At 50.6% G+C, this 24,175-nt stretch overlaps 2 protein-coding genes across 5 annotated transcripts in view; one reads left to right on the forward strand and one right to left on the reverse strand.

Annotated features, from left to right (window-relative positions):
- The first annotated feature begins 495 nt into the window (after nt 1-495).
- Traf4 (TNF receptor associated factor 4) lies at nt 496-6,509 on the forward strand. Its single transcript, XM_034507545.2, has 7 exons — nt 496-792; nt 3,667-3,718; nt 4,284-4,388; nt 4,457-4,618; nt 4,711-4,872; nt 4,959-5,114; nt 5,366-6,509. Exons 1-7 carry the CDS (start codon nt 650-652, stop codon nt 5,996-5,998), a joined length of 1,413 nt encoding a protein of 470 aa, XP_034363436.1. The 5' UTR covers nt 496-649; the 3' UTR covers nt 5,999-6,509.
- A 2,286-nt stretch (nt 6,510-8,795) lies between these two features.
- Fam222b (family with sequence similarity 222 member B) overlaps nt 8,796-24,175 on the reverse strand; it is a 68,114-nt gene continuing 52,734 nt past the window's right edge. For 3 of the 4 annotated variants that reach the window (XM_034506408.2, XM_076936233.1, XM_034506405.2), the window contains 2 exons: nt 23,179-23,297; nt 8,796-12,409 (listed from right to left, as the gene is read on the reverse strand). In XM_034506408.2, the coding sequence (XP_034362299.1) occupies nt 10,803-12,409; nt 23,179-23,260 (1,689 nt within the window). In that variant the 5' untranslated portion in view covers nt 23,261-23,297 and the 3' untranslated portion in view covers nt 8,796-10,802. The remainder of the gene's footprint in view (nt 12,410-23,178; nt 23,298-24,175) is intronic. The other variant, XM_034506409.2, reaches the window with a different exon arrangement.

The raw sequence follows: 24,175 nt of genomic DNA on the forward strand, positions 1-24,175 counted from the left end.
GTTTATTCAGGGGTGGGTGGAAGTGGCCGCTAGACACCCCAAGACTGGGTTGGGCCCGACTGTGGTTGTAGGGCAGTGGCCAGGAGGAATGTGGGCGCAGCCAGAGGCCTGAGGCTGGGGCCGAGGTTCCGCTGGCCCAGCGCCCAGCCTAGTTTCCTTGCTCCAGCCGGGTTTACTGGGATCCTGTTGCCAGGCTTCGCTGCCTAGCACCTGGAAGCTAGGGCCACGGGTCCCTGAGCGGCGCGTGGCGCAGGAGACCTTAAGGTGGCCTCCAAAGTGTCAAGTCTTTGTGGTGCGACCTGATAGGCACCATCATAGCGCAAGGGGACCCACTTCTGGAAGAATCTCAGCCACGCTCGCAATTGCCGCGGGAAAGAGAAGCCTGGTTTAACTTTCGAAGCCAGGGCAGAGTCCGGAGTGCGATGGCATTCTAAGGGGTTGCGGAGTGGGCGGGGCGCGCGGGCGGGCTCTAGGACCTAGGGGACGCGGCTCCGCCCCCTCTTCCGGCGGGCGGGGCTGCGGACCCGGGCCGGTCTCGGCCGCCAGTCGGCGCCGACCGCAGCCGGGAAACGCGGCCGGAGCGAGGCGCGCGGGCTGTGGGGCCGCCGCGTGCCCGGCCCCGCTTGCCCGTGCCCGCCGCTAGCCCGCCATGCCCGGCTTCGACTACAAGTTTCTGGAGAAGCCTAAGCGGCGGCTGCTGTGCCCACTGTGCGGGAAACCCATGCGCGAGCCTGTGCAGGTGTCTACTTGCGGCCACCGCTTCTGCGACACCTGCCTGCAGGAGTTCCTCAGGTACGACCCGGGGGCGGTGGGCCTCGGCTGGCAGTGCAGGGAAGGGAGGGCAGTGCATGGGGACGGGCTCGGGCCGGAGACACGTCGCGCCTTTGTCTGCGAGGCCGCCCGGTGACCTCAGGAGCGCCCACCATGATGTCAAGGGGCGGCAGTGACGTCAGGGCCCTGGGGAGGACCTTACGCACCCAAGCGTAGGGTCTCAGGTCCTACCTGCCCGGCTCCAGGTAGAAAAAACTGCCTCCCCACGCGCTGGCGAAGGGAAAGACGCCCTTCCTGACCCGTGGCCGGCCCTTCCCCCCCACCTGAGAGCCGGAGCGGCCACAGTCTTGAACTTTGAATCCTTTAGGGAAGGGAAGGACAAAGCCTCCCTCTCGCGCGCGGCACTCAAGCCTCTGGAGTTTTCACCTGTCCGACCCTCTTCTTTTTCTCTCTGACGTTGAGAAAGCGGCCGCTATTGTTCTCCCATTTCACAGAGCTTAAAAAAAAAAAAAAAAAAAAAAAAAAAAAAAGGCTGCGATTTGCCCAGGGTCACACGATTCAAATCTTAGCTGGGAATCCAGCCGGGACTGCGTGTGGCCAAGCAGTAGAGGTTGGACTGTGACCTGCAGCCCTCCTCGCCTCTTAAGTGGAAACCCTCCATTGGGGTCTTGAGTACGATGGATGGTTGATGGGTCGTTGGTACACCGGCGACCCGGGTTGGTACTGAATGCCCCGTGCCTCTTCAGGAGCCTTGCCGCCTCAGGCATCGATCACATTTCTGGTCACCCTGGGCCGTCTTGAGTCTCCTGCCACAGAAGGCTGCGTGTTGGAGGGGAGATCGGGGAGCCCCGACACCCGTGGAGGTCGTGCTCTAGAGCATAAGGAAGGCTGGGTCCGCCGCGGTCCGGCGAGGGGAACTGGCAGGGGAAGCAATGTGGAACTTCTGCCTCTGTGCTTGGTCCCCACTGTCTTCTGAAGCTCTGGCTGGCGGAAATCTCAGCAGGCCCTTTGTTTTTTTGTTCCTAGCAGCCGTAGGCTCCTGCTCTCACATATGCTCTTGCTCAAGCTGCTGTGGTGCCCCCTCCTCCCTTCTCTTCTCCCTCCTCCCTCTAGCCCTCCTCCCTGCAATGTACACACTTAACTCCTCTACAGACACACGGGCCCATTGTCTTCTCAGCTCCCTTCCTGGCCCTCTGGTTTCCAGATGAGGCCAGCTGAGCCAGCCCCCTCCTCCAGCTGACCCACCCTTACTGCCTTGGGGAAGGAGCCAGGAGGGGTCTGTCAGGCCTTGTTCCCTCCTTCACCTCCTCCTCAGTCCCCTCGCGGCTGCTTCAGCCCCTCCTCCTCCCGGAAATCCCCTCTTCCTCTCCCACTGCCCCCTCCCCCCATCCTGTCTTCTCCCCTGGGCTTGGGCCTCCACTGCTCAGCCAGGAGCAGCCTCTGCCTTCTCCCCTCCCCCATGATCGAGTTGTGTTTAGTGGCTTCTGGAGGAAAGAGGTGATTGAGCAGGCTCTGCCCCCCCCCACCCCCCCACTATCACCCCTACCCTACAAGTTAGGTTGTCCATAGCCTTGGCTAAACCTTTTGTCCTGGCTGGGCCCCAAGCTGCAGGGTTAGCCGCTGCCTGAAGCCTAGGGACTTGCCTTAGTCCCCTTGCTGTCTTGAAAACCACTGGGTCAGCACATTCCAGAAGCAGCCAAGTGGACCCCCTCCCCCTTGACCCACCCCTCTTTCCCGACTCCTGCTTCAGCTGGCTATTATTCAGGTTGAGCCAGGAAGGCTGCTTGCCCTATGGGTGCAGTCATACCTCTTTAGTGTCTAGCTTGTGTTGTTTGCATCAGGGACATGGCCCGTAGTGTGGGACCAAGGGGAGGTGCTAGGATGGACTGGGCACTTGGGCTATGGGCTGCCCAGGCTCTGGAAAGTGCTTTTACAACAGGGCTGCCCTGTAGTTTCTGCTTCCGCCTTGAGGCCTGCCTGCCTACCGCCTACCTGACTCAGATCTGCCAGGAATGCCATGCCTGGGGGCTTTCAGTCTTGCTGGGTGAGCCCTTACCTTGCCTGGGCCATAGCAGTCATGTGTGACAGGTCTTGTTGGGGTCAGTTGGGGGATACTGGCAGGAAGAAGCATGCCACCAGGCTCTATGGGTGGAGATGGGAGAAGAGGGGCAGAACAGCTGTCAGGTGTTAGGGTCACCAAGTTTCAGGAGCTTTGCCAGTGGTTAAAACCTGAGTTACCGCAGACAGACATACCCAGGTGCTGCTTCACTAGGGAGCCTCTGATTGTTTTTTTTGTTTTTCCCCTCCGGCTTCTGAATAGGTCCATTCTCATCCTTCTCAGAGGCAAGTGGTGAAGGCCAGGTGGGGTGTGAGGAATGAGTGGGTGGAGGGAACACAGGGCCGGGGCCTTGCTGCTCCTTCCCACTGCCTTAGGAGACACACCCTCAAAGAGGAGAAGGGATAGCCTAAAGTGGCCTCAAGATGACCTGGCACCATCATGGAGGTTGGGTAGCCTTGGCACTTAATCCAAGCCCATCCCTGTATATCCACCCCCCCATCAGCTTTCAGAATAGCCAATGAAAACCATTCTGGGGGAAGGGGGTGGCAGGCTGCCTGTTTCTTTCAAGTCCAGCTGCTGTCTTGGGGGGAGGGGATGCCAGCTGCCACCTGTTGGCAAAGTGTTGCCCAAGGCAGCTGTGTCTGTCTGCACTGGACCTAGAATACCTTTTGTGGGTAGTTGAGTACCCTTGAAAAGTGGGTCCCTTCTGACTGCTTGTCGCTTTGTTTCAGCAATGGCAGGCTAGGAAGGGGCCTGGCAAGGGAGGGAGGCTGCCCTGATTGAGGGGGTGAGGCCCAGCCCTTGAGAAGCCTTGACCCTGCCTTCTTCCCTTTCAGTGAAGGAGTCTTCAAATGCCCTGAGGACCAGCTTCCTCTGGACTATGCCAAGGTGAGTCCATACTGCTAGGTTGGAAGCCCAGGTACATTGTATATTGCTGGGGGCTGGAGCTCTTGGCAGCCAGTAGGCACAGGGCTAGTATCCACCCCCAAGCCTCATGATCTTGTGCCCCCACAAAGGTAGCCTGTTCTTTCCCACCAGGCCAGTTTGCAAACGAAGGCTGTGTTTGCCCTGGGGGGCAGGCACAATGCCCAGCCTGTAGGGGTGCACAGAGCTGCTCTGTGCCCATAAAAAGTGCTCCCTCCTCTTCCTATGGCTGGGGTCCAGGACCCCTCCACTAAGAGGAAGGAAGCAGGAGGAGGGTTACCTTATGACTGAGCAGGCTAGTGGTCTGCTTCCCTGAAGGGAGCGTGAGCGTGTTCCTGTGCAGCCATGTTGGGGGCTCTGGTCCCACAGAGTAGATACTGTCTACTATGTCCTTCATCCTAGGGCACAGAGACATAGCCTGAGAGGTCTTTGCTCAAGAAGCTACTACTGGCTTACAGGCACATGTTGGGGTGGGTAGCAAGTACGGCAGGCTCTGGTCCTTGCTGACTTCACCATTCTCTGCCCATAGATCTATCCCGACCCGGAGCTGGAGGTCCAGGTGTTAGGCTTGGCTATCCGCTGCATCCACAGTGAGGAGGGCTGCCGTTGGAGTGGGCCACTTCGTCATCTGCAGGTGAGGCTTGGGAGGGGAGCTAGGACTAACCCTCGCTGGGCAGATGCTGATTGTCCTCTGTCCGCCAGGGCCACTTGAACACCTGCAGCTTCAATGTCGTCCCCTGCCCGAATCGCTGCCCGGCCAAGCTGAGCCGGCGTGACCTGCCCGCCCACCTGCAGCACGACTGCCCCAAGCGCCGCCTCAAGTGTGAATTTTGCGGCTGTGACTTCAGTGGGGAGGCCTACGAGGTAGATGGGTCCAGGCTGACGGTGGAGGGAGGGTCAGACACTTGGGGGAGTCCAGGCGTCCCATCTCTAACTTACCCCTGTGGTGATTTCAGAGTCACGAGGGCGTGTGCCCCCAAGAGAGTGTGTACTGTGAGAACAAGTGTGGGGCCCGCATGATGCGGCGACTGTTGGCCCAGCACGCCACTTCTGAGTGCCCCAAGCGCACCCAGCCCTGTGCCTACTGTACCAAGGAGTTTGTTTATGACACTATCCAGGTGAGGCCCTCGCTGACCTGTAGCCTGTGAGACTGGGTATTAGGGAGTCAGGGTTCTGACCACTCTACTTCTGTCTCTGGTCCTAGAGCCACCAGTACCAGTGCCCACGCCTGCCTGTTCCCTGCCCCAACCAGTGTGGAGTGGGCACTGTGGCTCGGGAGGACCTGCCGGCCCACCTGAAGGACAGCTGCAGCACTGCCTTTGTGCTCTGCCCTTTCAAAGAGTCTGGCTGCAAGCACAGGGTGAGCTGCCCCTTCTTCCTCAGCCCCTTTCTTTATAGCCCTTGGCGTCCTAGACAGAGCATCAGTTGCTGTCGCAGTTGAGGCCTTGATGAATCCTGCTAGTCAGCTCCTGCTCATTCCCTGCGCCCTCTGCCATCGGCCTGTTCCTGTGGAACTGGGTGCTCGCTGCCCCTACCTGCTTCTCCTCTCCCTTGGACCTTCCTCTTTTGGTAACTTTTTCCTTCTCCCATGGCCTTGGGTTTTGCCAACAGTGCCCTAAGCTGGCAATGGGACGTCACGTGGAGGAGAGTGTGAAGCCACATCTGGCTATGATGTGTGCTCTGGTGAGCCGGCAGCGGCAAGAGCTGCAGGAGCTGCGGCGAGAGCTGGAAGAGCTGTCCATAGGCAGTGACGGAGTGCTCATCTGGAAGATCGGCAGCTATGGGCGGCGGCTACAAGAGGCCAAGGCCAAGCCTAACCTGGAGTGCTTCAGCCCAGCCTTCTACACACATAAGTACGGCTACAAGCTGCAGGTGTCTGCATTCCTTAACGGCAACGGCAGCGGGGAGGGCACACACCTCTCCATCTACATCCGTGTGTTGCCAGGCGCCTTTGACAATCTCCTCGAGTGGCCTTTTGCCCGCCGGGTCACCTTCTCCCTGCTGGATCAGAGTGACCCAGGTTTGGCTAAGCCACAGCATGTCACTGAGACCTTCCACCCTGATCCAAACTGGAAGAACTTCCAGAAGCCCGGCACTTGGCGAGGCTCCCTGGATGAGAGCTCCCTGGGCTTCGGCTACCCCAAATTCATTTCTCACCAGGACATCCGAAAGCGGAATTACGTGCGGGATGATGCAGTCTTCATCCGTGCCTCTGTCGAACTGCCCCGGAAGATCCTCAGCTGAGAGGAGAGCCTTTTGGCTTCAAGTGGGAAGGGAGGTGGGGCAGGATCTCAGGCACTGGCTGAAACTGGATTGGGGGCCGGACCTCCTTTCAGCCTCTTTGCCTAGGGTGTTAGCCTACTCTCCATACCACTACCACCATCCCTACCCCTCAGGTGCCTCCAATTGGTGCTTCAGCCCTGGCCCCTGGGGGGAGCAGGTCTCGGGGTTATCAAGGGCTGGAAACATGATCCCAGGGCCTGTCTCCCCTCCTGGGCAGGACAGACATGCCTTGTTGCCAGCCACATTCTACCTGGACGGAGGTGCCTGCTCAGGTGCTATGTCCCAAGAGCCATAGTGGGGGTGGGAGGTATTGGCAAAGGGAGGGGTAGTTACAAGACTCTGCCTTGAGATGAACTTCTCTTTCCATTCACCCAGTGGTGCCCTCTCTGGTTATTTATTTCTCTAGTGCTAGGAGGGCATAGCAGGGGAACTCTGATTTTTAATAAATCCTGAATTGTATTTATTAACTTGATTCCAGCCTGTCTCCTCCCAGTAGGTTAGGGCTATGGGAGGCTGGGCCCAACAGGAGGAGAGGGGGAGAACTGCTCTGTTTGCAGCTCTACCTCTCTGGTGGATGATACGGGAATTGCAGGAAACTTTGAGCGTGAGCATCACCTGCCCTCTGGTGGTTCAACAGATAGGTGGTGCAGGAACCACTCAAGCTGGCATCTCCATACCTCACCAAAGACAAGTGCTCTGCTTCGCAGGTCTGTCTGTATCACTAATTAGCATGTGCATATATGTGTGTGGGCCAAAGATAAACATCGGGTGTCTTCCTCAGTTACACTTTGCTTTTCTGAGACAGACCAGAAGTCTTGGAGTTCACTGATTCTACGAGACTAGATGGCCAGTGAGCTCCAAAGATCTTCCCTTGACTGACCCAGCAGCCTGGGAGTTACAAGTGTGCATTGCCATATCCATCCAGGTTTTTACTCTGAGGCCATCTTCACAGCCTGGGGTCTTGTGTGTGGCCAAGGGTCAAGTGAAGTAGCTTTTCCCCATTAGAGTAAATGGGCCTTCGTGAAGAGTTAATGAAGCTGCATGTGCCTGACAGTTAGGGACTGACTGAATGCTGGTCTGTGCTCCAGGAGTAAAAGTGGCCTTTGACATGTACAAAGCACTTAAGATTTTGCCTGTAATTTCATTTGCTTTTTGTGCAGTTCTGAATGGTTGTCTCTGACTGCATACATTTTACGAGTCAACTAAGACTGGCAAACTGACTCCAGTTAGTTTGGGGCAAGGCCTGGATTTCTGTGGGTTCCCCCCAGCTGGTGCACGCCAGACTCGACTATATACAGGCTCAAACCCTGAATTCTTCACTAGTAAGCAGATAGCTCCCACTAATTTTGGCAATAAATTTGGGCTTGCTTTTGGCAAGTTACTTAGCTTTGTGGGGTAAACTACACTCATTAATGGTAAAATGAATTCTGTTCAACTACTGGTCTTGGAATGTAATCATGCCAGGAGGAAATTAACATGAAGTGTCTTTTTCTTACGGTCCAGCATAGGGAAGTGTATGAGGACAGCTGAAAGGTGTGCGTGTGGAGGGAGGTGGAAAGGGCCTTTAGGAAGACAAGGTCACTAGGTGAGGGTTGCTTAGTTCTCACTAGCTTGGCATTTTCGCTATCCACTCATCAGGAGGACCATGGGATCTTAGCTGAGAAAGCTAAGCTGATCACCCACCATACAAATATGGTAGACAACCTCCTGCTTGCAGGGAATCAGTCAAACTGTTAGAGGATTCCTAAACCAGACAACTTGGATTCAAGTGGGTGTGTCTCTGCTGACAAGACAACTAACTGCATGACTGAAGGGTCTTAATGCCTTGCAACTGACACACTGCTGGCTCATTTCAGCTGTAGTCGTAGCATTGTAGAGTTGAGGGCACACCAGAGCATGGAGTGGACTCAGCTCTGTCCGAAGACAGCTGGGCTTACCTCTTACGTTGGGTACACTGAGGGCTACATGTGCAGAGTGCTTGCTAGACATAAGGCAGGAGGGAGGCAGAGCACTTTGAAAGGGCATGGGCAAGTGAAGGGGGCTTTGACTCCCAAGTATCCTCCCACCTGCTGAGTAGCTGAACATCTGACTGGCTTTCCCTGACCTTACCTACCCCATTCCCATCAAAGAATTTGTCTTTTTTTTTTTTTTGGTTTTTCGAGCCAGGGTTTCTCTGTGTAGTCCTGGCTGTCCTGGAACTCATGCCAGTAGACCAGGCTGGCCTTGAACTCAGAAACCCACCTGCCTCTGCCCCCCAAGTGCTGGGATTAAAGGCCTGCACCACCACTGCCCAGCAAAGAATGCTAACATTCCACTTAGGGACAGTGTATACCATTGTGAGGAGCGAGGCAGCACCTGTTTGTTGCCTGTCATTAAGTAACTCCCCTGCTATACGTGGGTGGGAGGTCTGTATTTGTTGGGAGGGCTTAATGGGAAAACAACTACTTAGGACTGATGGCTCTTGGAGTCAAAGGCAGGACCCTTTGGGCCTCCACTGAGGCACCAATTTCCAGCTGGTCCCTAATTAGGGCTTGACTGAACTGCATAAAACCAACCCCAGTATGGGACGATAAACTGGGGAGGGTGTTTGAGGGGTGAAGAGGATATTGCCACCACCAAAGAAATTCCCCCTTTACTAAAAATAACAACCCTAAACACTTCAAGCATTCCCATTAAACGAGGACAAGGTTTAAAAAAAAAAAAAAGATAAGTTTTTTTGTTTGTTTTACTGCTTTATAATAATGTTTTTTTAAAAAAAAATCCACCATGCCCATAAACCACCACAGGTAAGGTGAAGAGATGGAGACAAGATGCTATAGTTATGTGGAGAGCTGGGGGATCCAGGGTTTCCTTTGGGGTGGCATGGGATTCTGGAGGCAAGGAATGTGGTGTGAGGCCCTGGCTTTGACCTTTATTGCTGGTTGGGGACTAGCTGGAGTGGGATGGGGGACAATCAGGTCGAACTAGGAAACATCTTACACCAAAGCTGGGGGCAGTCATTTGTAGGGTAAGGGAGTCATAGTACATTCTCCATGCAGACTAGAGGTGGGGGTGAGGTGTGAAAGCCCCCAAGATGGTGTCTGGTCCAGTTTCCTACAGTGGCAACCCCCTAGCAGGGAGAATTTGGGGTTACAATGTCAGGTTGGAGGTCAAGTAAGAGGTCACAGGAGAGAGCGAAGCTCTTCAAATGAGTGTCCAGCGGAGGGGCCCTGGGCGAGGTGGCACCGCACCGGAAGCTAAGGGGTTTGGGGATAGGACAGTAATACCAGTGTTCAGACAGCAAGGAAACAATAAATTAGGACTTCATGTTGCTATCATTTGGCATAACACACTCAGGCATTTTCTTTTTTTTTTTTTTTTTCCTTCTTTTAAATATAAGGCAACTTGCCAACACATAATTTAAAGACTGGTCTTCAGTCACATTGCTTCAGATCACTACAGAATTTCTGGCTAAGGAACAGTGAGAATAAACCCCAAACCTTCAGTTATCAGCTCACATTCCCCAAAGGCGAGGAAAGGCAAGGGCTTATTACTATTACTTTCAAAGCCCAACTGTGCAACACAAGACAGGTGCAAAAAATTACAACAAAACAGGCTAACGTTACAGAGAAGTGTTGAATTTCTAGACAACTAATTGTCACTCGGGAATGAGACACACTGGTCCTGGAACAGGTGGAAGATGCTCTTGAATGGGGGAGGAGCAAGAGGGGCCGTTCCCATGTAAGCCCCTCTGCAGCGGTCGGAACCACGCGCATTCAGTGGAGGAGGAATTGAAAGGGCTTAAGGCTTTGTGTTTTTCCTTTTGTTCTTCATTAAACTGAAGGGTTGCAAAACTTAGAGGGTGATTGTACCTGTTGGGGCACTCATACACAATGCTCCTCAAAGCCACTCATTCATACAGAAACATGACGTTAAAACTTAACAGTGTGGACCAATAATTCTTAGCCAGTGTAGAGAACCAAATGCATTTTTAAACTTTTTTTCAAACTTTTTTGGTGTTTTTAATCCCAAACTCTAATGTGATCATCCTTTACCTATAACTAATTCTTCAAGTAAGGTAGTTTTTGTTTTCTTTTTCTTAAGAGGGAGGGGAGGCAGGGATGAGGACAGTAGTTGAGTTTGGACAGAGGCAACGGTGACAGGAGGTCCTGGGAATGCCAGATGGCCACTGCATTTCTCTGGAAGGAGAGTCAAGAATCAAGATGCCAATGCAATGGTTTTCTCTGAGTCGCAAGGCTTTGGCAAGGATGAGTGCAGCGGCTTGGGAGCGACAGAAATGAAACACCAAGCCGTGAGGGATGGGAGCAGCTGGGAGAGAGAGGGATTGTGTTTATTTTGATTTGACATCTTTGGGGGGAATAAGGAATTAGCTTCCAGAGCACTTAGAAAGTCTGGTTTCTTAGTCCCAGACGGAGAAGCCTAACTTAAGGGCCTAGGCCATTCCCCTCAGTCATAACTCAGTCCCAAAAGAAATAGAAGTTCAGCAAAAGATGGCAAGAGTCACAAGTGGTCAGGGTGGAGACTACCTGACAAGCAGGTGCTGAGAGGACAGGGTTAGGTTCTAACAGAAAACCAAGAGTTGCTTGAGGGAAGGATAAAGGACCTTCTTCTGCCCCCAAATCGACCCCACCACATTCCCTTCCTTAGACATCTCAGGATGATCACACTGGAGCAGTGAAGCTTTGAAACTATCCAGTTACTTAAAAGTAAGACTAAACCTAGAAGGGCAATGTGTGATGCTGCCTGAGGAGAGCGTCACGGCTCCCTATCTATACCCTGGGTGCTGAATATGAAGACTTCGACTATCTGTGGGATCGGGGGCTCGGGTGCCAGGAGCTCGGTGGGCCTTGCTCAACATAGCCAGGCTCTGTTCTCGGAAGCAGGCCTGCTGGAAATCCCCACTCAGGTAATCCACCGTTTGCATCAAGCTGTTCTGGCTTGCCACTGGACCACCCCCAGTCCCTGCTCGGTAGTGGGCCCCAGGAGCTGCCCCACAGTCGAGGGGTGCACCTGTGGGCTGCCCACCATGGAACGGCATGGCGAGGTCCTGAGACCCCGAGCTGTCGCTATTGGGAGTTGGTAGAATGTTGTTCCACAGGGGTTGGAAGTAGTGACCATTAGGGTAGGCCAGTGGGGCTGGTAGGCCGTTGACTGGTGGGGATGGGGTCGGCTTCTCCAGGGGTGGCTTCAGATGGAAGGACTGTGCCAGGCAGAGTTCCTGTGGGTAGGCAGGGGCCTTGCCCACAAAACCAGGCCCTGCCAACTCACGTCCTGCTGTATGTTTGCCTGTCAGGCCAGGGGCTGGTGTCCCACCGGCCTCGCTGCACATCTGTTGTAGGTGGGCCAGCTGGTGCTGGTTCCAGGTAACTGGCTTGAGGTCGCTAGGGTAGCCAGTGGGGGCTCGAGAGATGCCTGTGGGCAGGTTGACAGGACCTGCAGCAGGCAGTGCGGCTGTGGCCGCATGGGTGTGCTCCATGGGATTGACCACACATGAAGGCATTGGTGTGGGGACGCTGTGGGTCGACACCCGGGTGCTTGCATTGATGAGCAGACTGCGACTAATAGGGCTGGGATTGGCGATCTGGCCCTCACACACTGAGGTAGTGCTGATGCCTGCCCTCGTCTGGCAAAACTGGTTAATCTGGTGCACGATGCTGCTCAGGTCCGGGGGCTGGCTGTGTTGCAGGGTGGCCGCCATTGAAAGGGGGATAGTTGAGGTAGACACGGTCACATTCGGGGGTGCATCTGAGTCTGGCATCTTCCGGCCTCCATGCAGCAAGGGGTTAGGGGGGTGCTGGAGACCCTGGTGAGTCAGGGCCTGAGGGTGGACCAAGCCCTGGGTTTGGGCCATCTGCTGAGGGTGGCCCAGGCCCTGAGGCTGCTGGAGGCTCTGAGGGTGAGACAGTGCCTGTGGTGGTGGTATACCCTGAGGGTGTTGCAGTGTCTGGGGAGGGGCATGGGCCAGGGTCTGTGCATGCTGCAGGGCCTGCTGGCGGGCCAGAGCCTGGGCCTGTGGGTGGGCTAAAGTGCTGGGTGCCACAGTAGCATAGGGTGCCACTGGGGGGTTCATGATGGCCTCAGGGAGTAACCGAGCTCGGGTGCCGTCAAAGTCCTTGAGTATGCTTTTGGCTGGCACTTTGACAATGGCAAGTAGGCCTGCCTTGGTGGCAGCCTGAGTCGGGTAGGGGCTGTAGCGCTGGGCTGATGTGTCGAGGCCGTTCACAGTACGACGAACGTGTTTCCGCTGGGGAACCTTCACACTGTTGGGGAAGATTTTTATAGTCAGTGGGTTGTTTGCGACCTTCTTAGCATACGCGTCCAATTCGGCTGGGGTGGGATAGTGAGCAGTTCTCATTTTCTGTGTAGTGTCCCCTAGAGAGAGAAAGAGAGAAAGAGAGAGAGAGGGAAGGAGAGCAGAGAGGAGGGAGCTCGTCAGTGCCAAGCCGACCAGCCTTTCTGGAGTCCCTGCTGAGGCCGTGGGGAGGAGGCTGTCATCTAGAGCCTTTGCTCTAGACAACGCCACGGTCCCCAGTTACAAGCATAGCTGACACTCACTGGGCACACACACTAGACCAGGTCTGGGAAAGCAGGACAGGCTACCTCAGTAACCCTCACTACTACTGCAGGAGGCAGGCCCACTGGGGACCTGCTCCAGAGGCCTCTACAAATTAGGGTGGAAAGTTAACTTTCCATGTCTCTAGCTTGGAAATCCAGAGCACAGCCAGCTCTCACGAACATCACCAGAGTTCTTCAGCACGATGGACGCTCCAAGTTCCTACCCGCCCAGATGATGCGGGGTTAAAAGCTTTAAGCAGAGCTGCCTGTCAGTGCCCTTCTCAGTCATTCATGATACTGGTAAAGGGGGACATTCTCAGTCCCTATGCAGGCATTCAGTCTGCAGTGGCTATCGAGGCAGCTGGGGTACCATGGCCATGGGTAGACAGGCCCATCTGGCACAGAGAACAAGATGCTTTCTCAGGAGAGAAGGAGGAAGCTGCCAACTCTCCCACTCACAAGTTCACTTCTGTTTACAGTTTACTGGGGGCCTGACTGGTTGAAGATCAAAAGGCTTTATTTATTTATTTGCCTATGTGGAGGACAGCAGGGAGGGACTGAGAAGAAGAGTCAGACCCTCTCTAAGTCCTGGTGCCAAACACAATCTGTATTTGGTCCATGGCAACTGTCACTCTGTAAAAAGGAGAAGGAAAGATTTGCCTTCCTTTGGAGACTGCAGGAATACCCACTCAGTGTGCTTCATTAATGTTAAAAGTCTCCTTGTTCTCATCTCCGGGGTGCCTCCCATCAGGGGACTCCAGCGGATGCTGGGTTTCCAACCCAAAAGGAAAATTTTCCATAACAAGAGCTCTTTAAGCATGCCAGGCTCCCTCCTACAAGGGATCTCTGCTGTTTTCTTCTCTCAGAGAAGGGGTCTACCCTGAGCACACACAAAAAGAACTTAATAAACACTTGCTGAATGAGTAAGTCCACACACTGCCCAAAGCAGAGGGAATGGCTTGGCACAGAGCCTGGGCTCAGCTGGCCGACTCCCTCCCTGCTTCCTCCCTTGGCAGAGAGAAGCCAGAAAAGACCAAGGGCTTAGTCTGTTGAGTTCCCAGCTGGTGGCTTTGGTTGGCCTTGGCCCAAAGGAGACTCCATTCAGAGTCATGTCACTGGGCATCTACTGGAGAAGCAGACTTAGGGGAGCATGTTAGAAGAACTGGGGGGAAACTGCTGTTCCCTGAAGCAGGAAAAGACAAAGTTCAAGTCTAGGAGAAACAAGCATGTGGTCTCAGGCTCAAAAAGTAGCCCAGAGCTGGGGTGTACTCATCTTATCAGCAGCCTAGAACACTGCTCAATTCCAGTTCATCTTGACATCAACCAACTCAGTTAGAAGAAAAGGTTCCTAGAAACCCTCTGAACGACAACTTCATAAGCCACCCAAATCATGTATTTGGCTACTGTTAATGTTAGCAGCAGCAGGGAAAGAGGCAGGCCCTATGACATCACTGACAGTGGCCCGGAGAAGTCCCCCTCTTCATACGGTCTTTACTCAGGCAAACCAGGATTCCTGGTTTCACTACAGAAGAGAATTTCAGGACAAGTGAGTGTGACGCAGAGCTATCAGGTTTATTAAAAAATTACAATATAGATTTTAAAAATAAGGGTTGGAGAAGGGAAAAGGTACCCAGGAAAGAAAGATGTAGCTGAGCATAAGAACGGGCTTTTCAAAGGCAAGCTCTCCCAAGGCACACACCATCCTAAATCACGTGAGTTAGAGTGTGTAGTTCACTATAAGGTTTAAAGGTTGAAGAATTTTGTTTTATGTCTAAATGTAAAAAAATTCTTTTAATATCATTTTGGCCACTAGTGGTGCATGCTTTTAATCTCATCACTCAGGGAGCAGAGGCAGGTGGATCACTTTTAGTTTGAGGCTAGACTGGTCTACAGAGAAAGTTGCCAGCCAGGTCTACATAGGAATTGGCCTTTAAAAAAAAAAATTTAAAAATGTGTTTTATGTATGAGTGTTTTGCCACCATGTCTGTAAGTGCCTCTAGAGGCCTGAAGAGGAGGCTGAATTCACTGGAACTGGAGTCCGGACTACTGTGAGCCACCACAGGTGTTGGGAACTGAACCCGGGTCCTGTGGAAGAGCAGCCAGTGCTCTTACCTGCTGAGCCTTCTCTCCAGGTTCACTAATATACATAAGTTGGGCTTTTGTTTTTTAAGAATTTTATTTTGTAAATAAAGATGTGAGGCAGACGTTTGAGTACTTTCTGCATCTGGGAGAGTGAAAAACCTGTCTTTAGGAAAATGTCTGCTGCCCCACTGATGGAGTCAGGAAAGACACAACAGGTTCCTGGGTAAGAGGCCTCTTTCCCTTCCTGCTTCTATTCACATTTCTATCATTCCAGAGCAGGCAGAGTTCTAGGCCAGCATGGTCTGTAGAGAGTTCCAGGACTAAATACAAACCCTGTCTCAAAGAAACAAAACAAAACAAACAAAAATCCCAACAACTAGCACAGACTTTTCTCCTTTTTGTTTTAACTACCTATTATTGTTTATCTTATGTGTGAATGGTATGGGGGGGGGGGGGTCAGCACAATTCTGTGTAACTGGTTCTCTCCTGCTACCACTATGTAAGGTCTGGGGATTGAACCCAGGTAGCTAAGCTTGCATGGCAAGCACCTTACCTACTCAGCCATGTCACCAGTATCCCACCCCCGTTATGTTTTTGGAATCAAGACCTCACTGGATAGCAGGGCTGTTCTTGAAATGGCAGAGCTCCTCCTGGCTCAGCTATCAGTGTTAGAATTTCAGGTGTAAGCTACTGTGCTCAATTCTCGACAAGCCCAGACTCACCGTGTTTCTGTTTTATGTATGTCTCTCTACTTGTCTCTTAGCGTTCATACTAACATCTACTTTAAAGCCTTCATGGGCTTAGAGCTATGCGCCTGGTTAATAAGGTTCTGGTTTGGATCCCCGAAATGCATTAACTGGGCATGACCTTGTATACCTATGGCCCCAGAAAGTGGAAGATAGGAACAAGGAGAATCAGAAATTCAAGGTCACCCTCAACCTCACAGAGAGCTACAGGAGAGCTCAGAAACCTCAGGGTTTCTGAGACAGGGTTTCTCTGTGTACCCCCACTCAATCTGTAGACCAGGCTGGCCTCAGACACAGAGATCCACCTGCCCTTGAGTGCTTGAAATAAAGGTATATGCCATCACCACTCAGCTATGATACTCTAAACGAATGAATCAACTGGAACCTGTGTGCGTACGTGTGTGTGTGTGTGTGTGTGTGTGTTTCAGTGCATGTGTATCTGTGAGAGTGCATGTGTGCGTGTGTGTCTGTGCACATGCATGTGTGTTTCACGTGTGCTTACCTGTGGAGGTCAAATGACAACACCTACCTTCAACAATCACTCCTCTACTTTATTTTTCCTCATGTTAAAAAAAAAATCAGTAAGCTGGGCGGTGGTGGCGCACACCTTTAATCCCAGCACTTGGGAGGCAGAGGCAGGCGGATTTCTGAGTTCGAGGCCAGCCTGGTCTACAGAGTGAGTTCCAGGATAGCCAAGGCTATACAGAGAAACCCTGTCTCAAAAAAAAAAACCAATCAGTACTTTGAGAATTTTGTATGACTATCTTGATCAAATTCATGCCTTCCCCTACAGATCCAATCCTTACTACTGTAACTGAGACGGGGTCTAGATAGAGCTCGCTGACTCCAAAAGACTAGCCAACTAGTAAGCCTCACAGACAGATCCTTGTCTCTGCAGAGGGCCTGGCTTGCCTTGGGTACCGGGGAGCCAAATCCAAGTCCTCCTGATGGCAAATGAGCCGTCCTCTCAGCACTTAAAACCTGCCTTATTAACTTAGCCTCATACTAACTGGTCCTGAAATTCTTTTCTGTTGCTTTGCAGCTTAGTAAAAAAAAAATATGGCACTCAGGAAGCAGAGGCAAGAGATTGTCTGAGTTCAAGGCCAGCCTGGTCTACAGAGCTAGTTCCAGGACAGCCAGGACTACACAGAGAAACCCTGTCTTGATAAAACAAAACAAAACAAAACCCCAACTAAACAAGAGGACAGAAGGAAGGGAAGAGAGGGAAGAAAGGAAGAGAGACAGACAGTGACTGGCTGGGTTATGGATTTCATATCTATAATACCAGTTGGGAGGCAGAAGCAGGACAGCCTTGAGTTCCAGTCCAGCCTGGGCTACAGAGTGAGATCCAGTCTTAAAAAACCCAAGACAAAGAAAACAGCCTGTCATGGCCTGAGTGTCCATCAGGTTACTACAGCAGTAACGCATTGTTGCTGATGCCCCAGAACAACGCCTGACCGGGACGACACATTGCACATCTGACAGGGCTCACTGCAGAACTGACTGCCCAAAGAACAACTGACTCAGCTGAGCAACAGGAGTTCAAAGTGCCTGCCGGGTTTTATTTAGTTCTTGTAGGAACTAAATCAGATCTGCTTCTGAGTTCTTCTCTGTCTAATCTCCTCTCTGTGTTGAGTGGCCATCTTTACTTGAAACCCAAGTAGAAGACCTGGTATAGGAAGTGGCTTGTCCAATAAAAGTTTTAACTTTAAAGTGAGTATCAGTTTTCAGGTTTTTTTCCTAGTATGGCAAGCCAGGTCGAAGTATGCTTCTACTGATGCCACAGTTAGAAGAGCAGCTGAGTTAGAATGAATGTGTGTGAGGGGCAGGGTGTGAGTGGGAGTGTCTGCTGAGGGGAGAGTGGCACACAGAACAAAGGTGTCCTTCTTACTCTGGGATGCGCCACCACTTGCTCCCCATACTAGCTTGGCCCTTGGCGCAGGGGGGAAGCCCCCAACTAACACCTATTTTTCTTCTTTTCCTTCTTTCTCTGGGTCTCGTAGACCTCGTGCTGACTCTGAAATCCTGATGCTTCTGCCTGTACTGCTTATGCTCCCATGATCAGATTTACATTTGATATTTCGAAACAGGGTCCCACAATGCAGACCAGGCTGGTCTTGAACATCTGACTCTTTTGCTATGGCTTAAATTTCAGCAGCATACTACTATGTCCAGCTTCCTATTTGTACTTGGAGCCAGGCCCTCACTATGGAGCTCTGCATAGGCTTATTCGAGATCTTCCTGTTTTAGCAACATGCATTAGGATTTAGGTATGTGTCATCATGCCCGGCTATCTGTTATGTATTCTATCAGCAACTCTCATCCAAAGGCTCACTGGCACCTCACTTTCCTAACACACTCCTCTAAGCACAGACAATAATCTTTAAGTTCTGTCTGAAAAAGGAAAACTTAACTAAATAGCTAGTCTGGGTTTAATATGGACACAGGGCAGTGTAGAGTACTGAGAATCTGTGGCTGGAAAAAAAAAAGGTTTGTATTGAGAGTCAAACTCTGGCTCCATCATTTAACAAGTTGAAGACTAAGTGTGATTTCTCATTTGTCAACAGAAATGAAACCTGCTTTAATGTTTTAAAATTACTAGTATTAAGAAGCTCAAACAGGAAAAATGTGGTATGAACATGAATCACAGCTGTTTACAGTTATTTCAGGAAAAGCAGGTTTGGCAGAGTCTGCCCAGTCAGAACAAAGAAACTGATCAAGGAAGCAGCAAACGTGGGACCCCTGACCTTAAGCTGGAGCACTGGATGGGACAGAAACCACCTTTGTCTAGTCAGGGAAAGGGGGTGGGGTGGGGATCTGAAATCCAGCTTCCTTCAGAGGTCTCACTGGTTATCCTTTTGTTTTGAGATGTGATGGAAACCTGGATCTACAGGTGGAAGGTTTGGGAGTCTGAGCAGAATGAGTTCTGGCCCAGCAATGTCAGTCATGTGATATTTACAAGCCTTGTGTGTAGAAGTGGGACATGTGACTCACACTGTGCCTGTGCTCTAGCAGCTGAGGCAGGATCATTATAAGAGTGACAGCTGGGCGGTGGTGGTGCACCTTTAATCCCAGCACTTGAGAGTCTGATACAGAGGCTTCAGCTATGTCCTCAGAAACCCGGGGGCTTTAAGAAACCCCAGGCTTAGGCTGGGCGGTGGTGGTGCACGCCTTTAATCCCAGCGCTTGGGAGGCAGAGGCAGGCGGATTTCTGAGTTCGAGGCCAGCCTGGTCTACAGAGTGAGTTCCAGGATAGCCAGGGCTACACAGAGAAACCCTGTCTCAAAAAAACAAAAAAAACAAAACAAACAAACAAAAAAAAGTGACACCCTGTCTCTTAAAACTAAAGCAAAGCAGAAGAAGAAAGAAGAAAGAAGAAAGAAGAAAGAAGAAGAAGAAGAAGAAGAAGAAGAACAACAACAACAACAACAGTCTCCCATGTAGAATTACTAAATAGGGACGGTGAGGTCCAGCAGGTAAAGCTCTGATGCGTGTGCAAGCCTGAAAGCCTGATTCTGGGAGCTCAGGGAGCACATGCACACACAGCACAGGCTACAGAGGCACAAGCCTGTAGTCGCCTTCCTTGGGAGGCTAGGGAAGAAGGATCACTGGAGCCCAGGAGTTTAAGACCATCTTGGGCAACAAAACTATGCTCAAATTCAACAAACCAAATCAAACAAATATAGTACATATAAAAACATAATATAGTACCTAACACACAGTGAGCATTAGTGATTAAGTAGTTACTGAATTTATCCAGTCTCTCGGTCAATTTGCAATTGCCATGCCCTTCCACTAGGGGGCATGCCACTATCAAAACAAATAAAAAGTAATTTCTGTCTTTGTTCCAGGCTCTCCCAAGGCTCTGAATGCAGGAGATAAAAGCTATCAACTAAAGATGATATGTTAGGAAAGATGGCTCAGGGAGAACCCAGGTTCGATTTCCAGCACCGACATGGCATTTCATTCTAGTTCCAGGGGAGGCAATGCCCCCTTCTGGCCTCTGGGCATCAGGCACAGAAGTGCTACATAGACATGCAAACAAAACACCCTAGCACAGCAAATTAAGAAAAAAAGAATATGCTAGCTGGGTATGGTACCATACACTCGTAATCCCAACACTTTCAGAGGTAGCTGAATCTTGAGTTCAAGGTCATTTTTGGCTACAGAGTTCAAGGGACACATAAGACTCAGTCTCAAACCAACCAACCCCTTTCCCCCACTCCACAAAACAAGGCAACACAACAAGAAGAACCTGTGATTATTTCAGTCATCTCACAGGAACTATCCTGATGAGCCACTTCTTTACCCATAATGCTGAGTGAGGAAAAGGAGTAGGGAATTTGAGGTTAAGAAAGAAAAAATTTCAAAATCACATTTTCTAGTAAAAGATAGGCCAGGAGAAAATCAAATTTATAAGCCAAGTTCTTAAATAGCTGAAGATTCTCAGAGCAAGGGACACCATAGCACATTCAAAGGGGACATTCACCTAACCAAGCATGTCCTTCAGCAGCTACAGAGCCAATTGAAGCTGAGACATCCAGGGTTTTGAGACAGAGTCTTGGATTGTAGCCCAGGACGGTCTTAAACTAGAAATTCTCCTGCAGGTGTGTACCCCCATGCTGGGCAGCTCACTCCTTGGCATCATCTGATCGGATGACCCCAAGTTGATTTCCTCTCAGCTGTGTTCCTAGAAGTCAGGCCTAGGGCACAGCCAGGCCTGCTGGGATGCTTACAGAACGTACAGCCTTACTGCCCTCTCACCGCTCTGACAAACAGGGCGGGGGTGCAGCTGTGTACCTGAGTGCTTCTTGAGCATTCGTGAAGTCTTAGGCTGGACTTCCATCACAAAGAGAGATAGAGAATGGGACAGAGAGAAAGCAGCTTAGGGAGAGCAGGGCCAGCAGGGCCTGCTTACAGAGTCAGACAACCGTGAAAAGGAACAAGGCACCTTCAGTGACAAATTCATAACTAGTGAAGGTGAGTTTTCTGCTCCTGCAAGAAAGTAAAGCTAAATGGTGGTGGTTGTTGTTGAGTTTGTAAACAATACTTTTATGGGTGTGGGCATTGTGCCTGTATGTATGTCTGTGCACCATTTTGTGCCTAGTGCCAGAGGAGGCACATCAAATCCTGTGAGACTGAGGTACAGTTTCCAGCTGCCACGTCAGTGCTAAGAATCAAACCTGGGTCCTCGGAGAGAACAGTCAATGTTCTTACCCATTGCATCCTCTCCTCAGCCCCACTGTTTGTTGTTTGGATGTGTAAACCAGGCTAGCCTTGAACCACCTGTCTCTGCCTGGGAATAAAAGCATGCACCATTATGCTCAGCTAGCTCCACTGTTTTTGATACAAGGTTTCATATATGCCAAGCTGACCATAAACTTCTAGTCTTCTTGCTTCTACCTCCCAAGGGCTGAGATTACAGGTCTGTGCCAATATGTTTTCTGTATTCAGTGCTAGAATCAAACCCAGGGCTTTGTGCAAGCTAAGCACACTCTCAATCAAACTCAACTATACCCTCAGCTCCAAATTTATTTTTACCTTTTTGTTGTTCTTATTTTTCTTTTCTCTTTTCTTTTCTTTCTTTCTTTCTTTCTTTTTTTTTTCTTTTTTCTTTTTTCTTTTTTTTTGGTTTTTCGAGAAAAACAAGACTACTGTTCTTGTTTTTCAAGACAGGGTTTCTCAGTGTAACCAGCCCTGGCTGTCCTGGACTTGCTTGTAAGCCAGGCTGACCTCTAACTCAAACAGAGATCCGTCTGCCTCTGCTTCCTAAGTGCATGTGCCATGTGCCACCACTGCCCAGCTTCTCTGTTCTCTCCTCTCCTCTCCTCTCCTCTCCTCTCCTCTCCTCTCCTCACTTCTCTTCTCTCTCCCTCCCTCCCTCCCTCTTGGTGGGTGTGTGTCTGTGTGTGTGTGAGAGAGTGATGGACAGATAGACAGACAGTGTCTCACTCTATGGTCATCACCAGCCAGGAACTTGCTATGTAGACCAGGCTAGCCTCAAACTCAGATATTCACCTGCTTCTATCTTTCAAAAATCTGAGATTAAAGTTATGTGCTACCATGCCTACCTCTATTTTTATTTTTATTATTATTATTTGTTGTTGTTGTTTTTGTTTATTCAAGACAGGGCTTCTCTGTGTAGCCCTGGCTGTCCTGGAACTCACTCTGTAGACCAGGCTGGCCTCCAACTAAGAAATCCACCTGCCTATGCCTCCCAAGTACTGGGATTAAAGGCGTGTGCCACCACTGCCTGGTTATTTTTGTCTTTTCAAGACAAGGTTTCCCTGTGTAGCTTTGGCTGTCCTGAAACTCAGAGATCCTCCTGCTTCTATGTCCAGAGTGCTGGGAACAAAGATGTGTGTCACCACCACCCAGCTTCTATTTTTTTTTTTTTTTAAGATTTGTTTATTTTATTTGTATGACAACACTGTAGCTGTCTTCAGACACACCAGAAGAGGGCATCAGATCTCATTATAGATGGTTGTGAGCCATCATGTGGTTGCTGGAAACTGAACTCAGGACCTCTGAAAGAGCAGCTGGCTCTCTTAACCTCTGAGCCATCTCTCCAGTCCCTATTTTTATTTTTATACAGGGTCCAAGAGCTAAGCTGCCTAGGATGGCTTTGAACTTGTGATCTTCCTGCCTCAGCCTTCCAAGCAGCTGGTTTTACAGGCCCGTACCACTACACCCATTAGGACTAGACTATTTCTAACTGCTGATAGTCTCACAGCAAAGTATTCATGAATTGCTAAGTGTAGCTGTAGTGTGTGCTTTTGTAGAAAATTCTACTGACATGAAACTACACTATTCAGTTTCCATGTTGTTTACGGCTGCCTCTGATCAACAATGGAAGAGTTGAGGAGATGCAACAGACTGTTGCTCACTAAGCTAGAAATAATGGCTTCTGGCACTTACAGAAAAAGTTTGCTAGCAGCTGCCATGAAGGACTCCGGTAAAGTGAAGAACTGTTGAAGGAAAGCCCCACTGCCCCGCCCACTGCTGTTTTGCTGTAAGAGGTTTATTGCAAATGCAGCCCTGCTGTTACATTTAGACACTATACCTGTAATAGTCAGAGTTAAAGAGTTCTTTCCTTGCATGTCATGTACTGCAGGGACAAAAGTAGGGGTCTGAGAAAAGTAGAAATTACAATGCTCCAATTTAATGCAAAACCAGTACTGAAATCTGACAGTTCTTAGAGGCTCAGTCAGGTGGGAAGCACACTGGTAGACAAATACTCCTGAAGAACCTGAGCAAGCAGATGGATTCCTGAGCCCTGAAGGCAAAAGCTTCCTCACTTCTGTGAGCAAAAGTCACACTGGCTCAAAGGGCAGACAGCAACACCAGGACTGTCTGCTTCCATGGCAGAGTGTATTCAGATCAAAACTCACCAACAGTGTAAATAGCTATTTCAGGGACATAGAAGTGAGCTCCTCACAAGGCTCAGAGGGAAGCCCTTCTCTGAAGGCCTGTGATCCACTAAAGCTCCCGCAGCTTTGCTGTGCAGCAGGAAGCTGCTAGTGACAGGTTAGTTCACACTGGGGAGCTGCGGCATTTGAGAGCTCTCTGATCACTGGAGTATCTCACACTGCTGACAGACAGACAGGGCCTTTGTAGCTGCTGTCCTGCATCTCAGCTCATGAATGCCTTGGAAATACCAAGACTCATGGTCCACGCACCACAGATGTGATATGGGCAGCCCTCATATAGGACAGAGCACAGGATCACACACCCTTCCCTGGAATCCCGATTACTTACATTTCTGAAGTCCAGTGTTCATCTGCGTGTGAGAAAGAAGCTGAAAGGACAGGTCACCTGGCCCTGGTAGACAGGCTAGCATGGCAGACCAGCATCAGCACATGAAGCAGTGGCTCACACTGTAATGAACAATGGAACAAAACAAGGTCAGAGAATACAGGGCAGCTCCTTCAAGGAAGGGACAGGGGTTTTCAATATGAGCAGCAGAGGGCCAAGTATGGGCAGGTGAGCAGTTAATTAAGAATTTCTGCCTGAGCAGCAATGCACTCTCAACTATTAATATAGCAAAAATGATATTGCAGCCAGTACATGTGTGGGTAGAAGAAATAAAAATTGGCAAATATCTGTTCACATAAATAATTAGAAAGCACAGTCAAGGGGGCTGGAGAGATGGCTCAGCAGCTTTTCTTCCAGAAGTCCTGAGTTCAATTCCCAGCAACCACATGGTGGCTCACAACCATCTGTAATGAGATCTGGTGCCCTCTTCTGGTGTGTCTGAAGACAGTTACAGTGTACTCATCATATATATAAAATAAATAAATAAAATATTAAAAAAAAAAAAATAGAAAGCACAGTCAAACTTGTAAAGCTTCCACACACAGGGGACGTGAGGGCTTAGCTCAGTCTGCAGTCCTTACTGGGAGTCAGGGCAGCCAGGCGCTTTTAGAAATACAGCACAGGACTTGCAGACACCTATGCCTGAACTCTGACCTCATGTTTTGGGTTTGTTTTTTGTTTTGTGCAATGGAGCCCAAACTGAGTCTCAAACTGGTGATCCTTCTGCCTCAGCATCCTGAGTGTGGGGAGATTACAGAAATGTCATGTGTACAAAGCAGTCTAAGACACACAATTAACTGCCAAAGAAAGTCCTGCCACCCCCAACCACACTCCAAGGGTCTTCAAGACAGGGCTTCTCTGTGTAGCCTGGCTGTCCTAGAAACTCACTCTGCAGACCAGGCTGGCCTCGAACTCAGAAATCCACCTGCCTCTGAGTGCT

Source organism: Arvicanthis niloticus, chromosome 6 (genome assembly GCF_011762505.2).
Source record: "Arvicanthis niloticus isolate mArvNil1 chromosome 6, mArvNil1.pat.X, whole genome shotgun sequence".
In the NCBI taxonomy this organism is placed as follows: Eukaryota; Metazoa; Chordata; class Mammalia; order Rodentia; family Muridae; genus Arvicanthis; species Arvicanthis niloticus.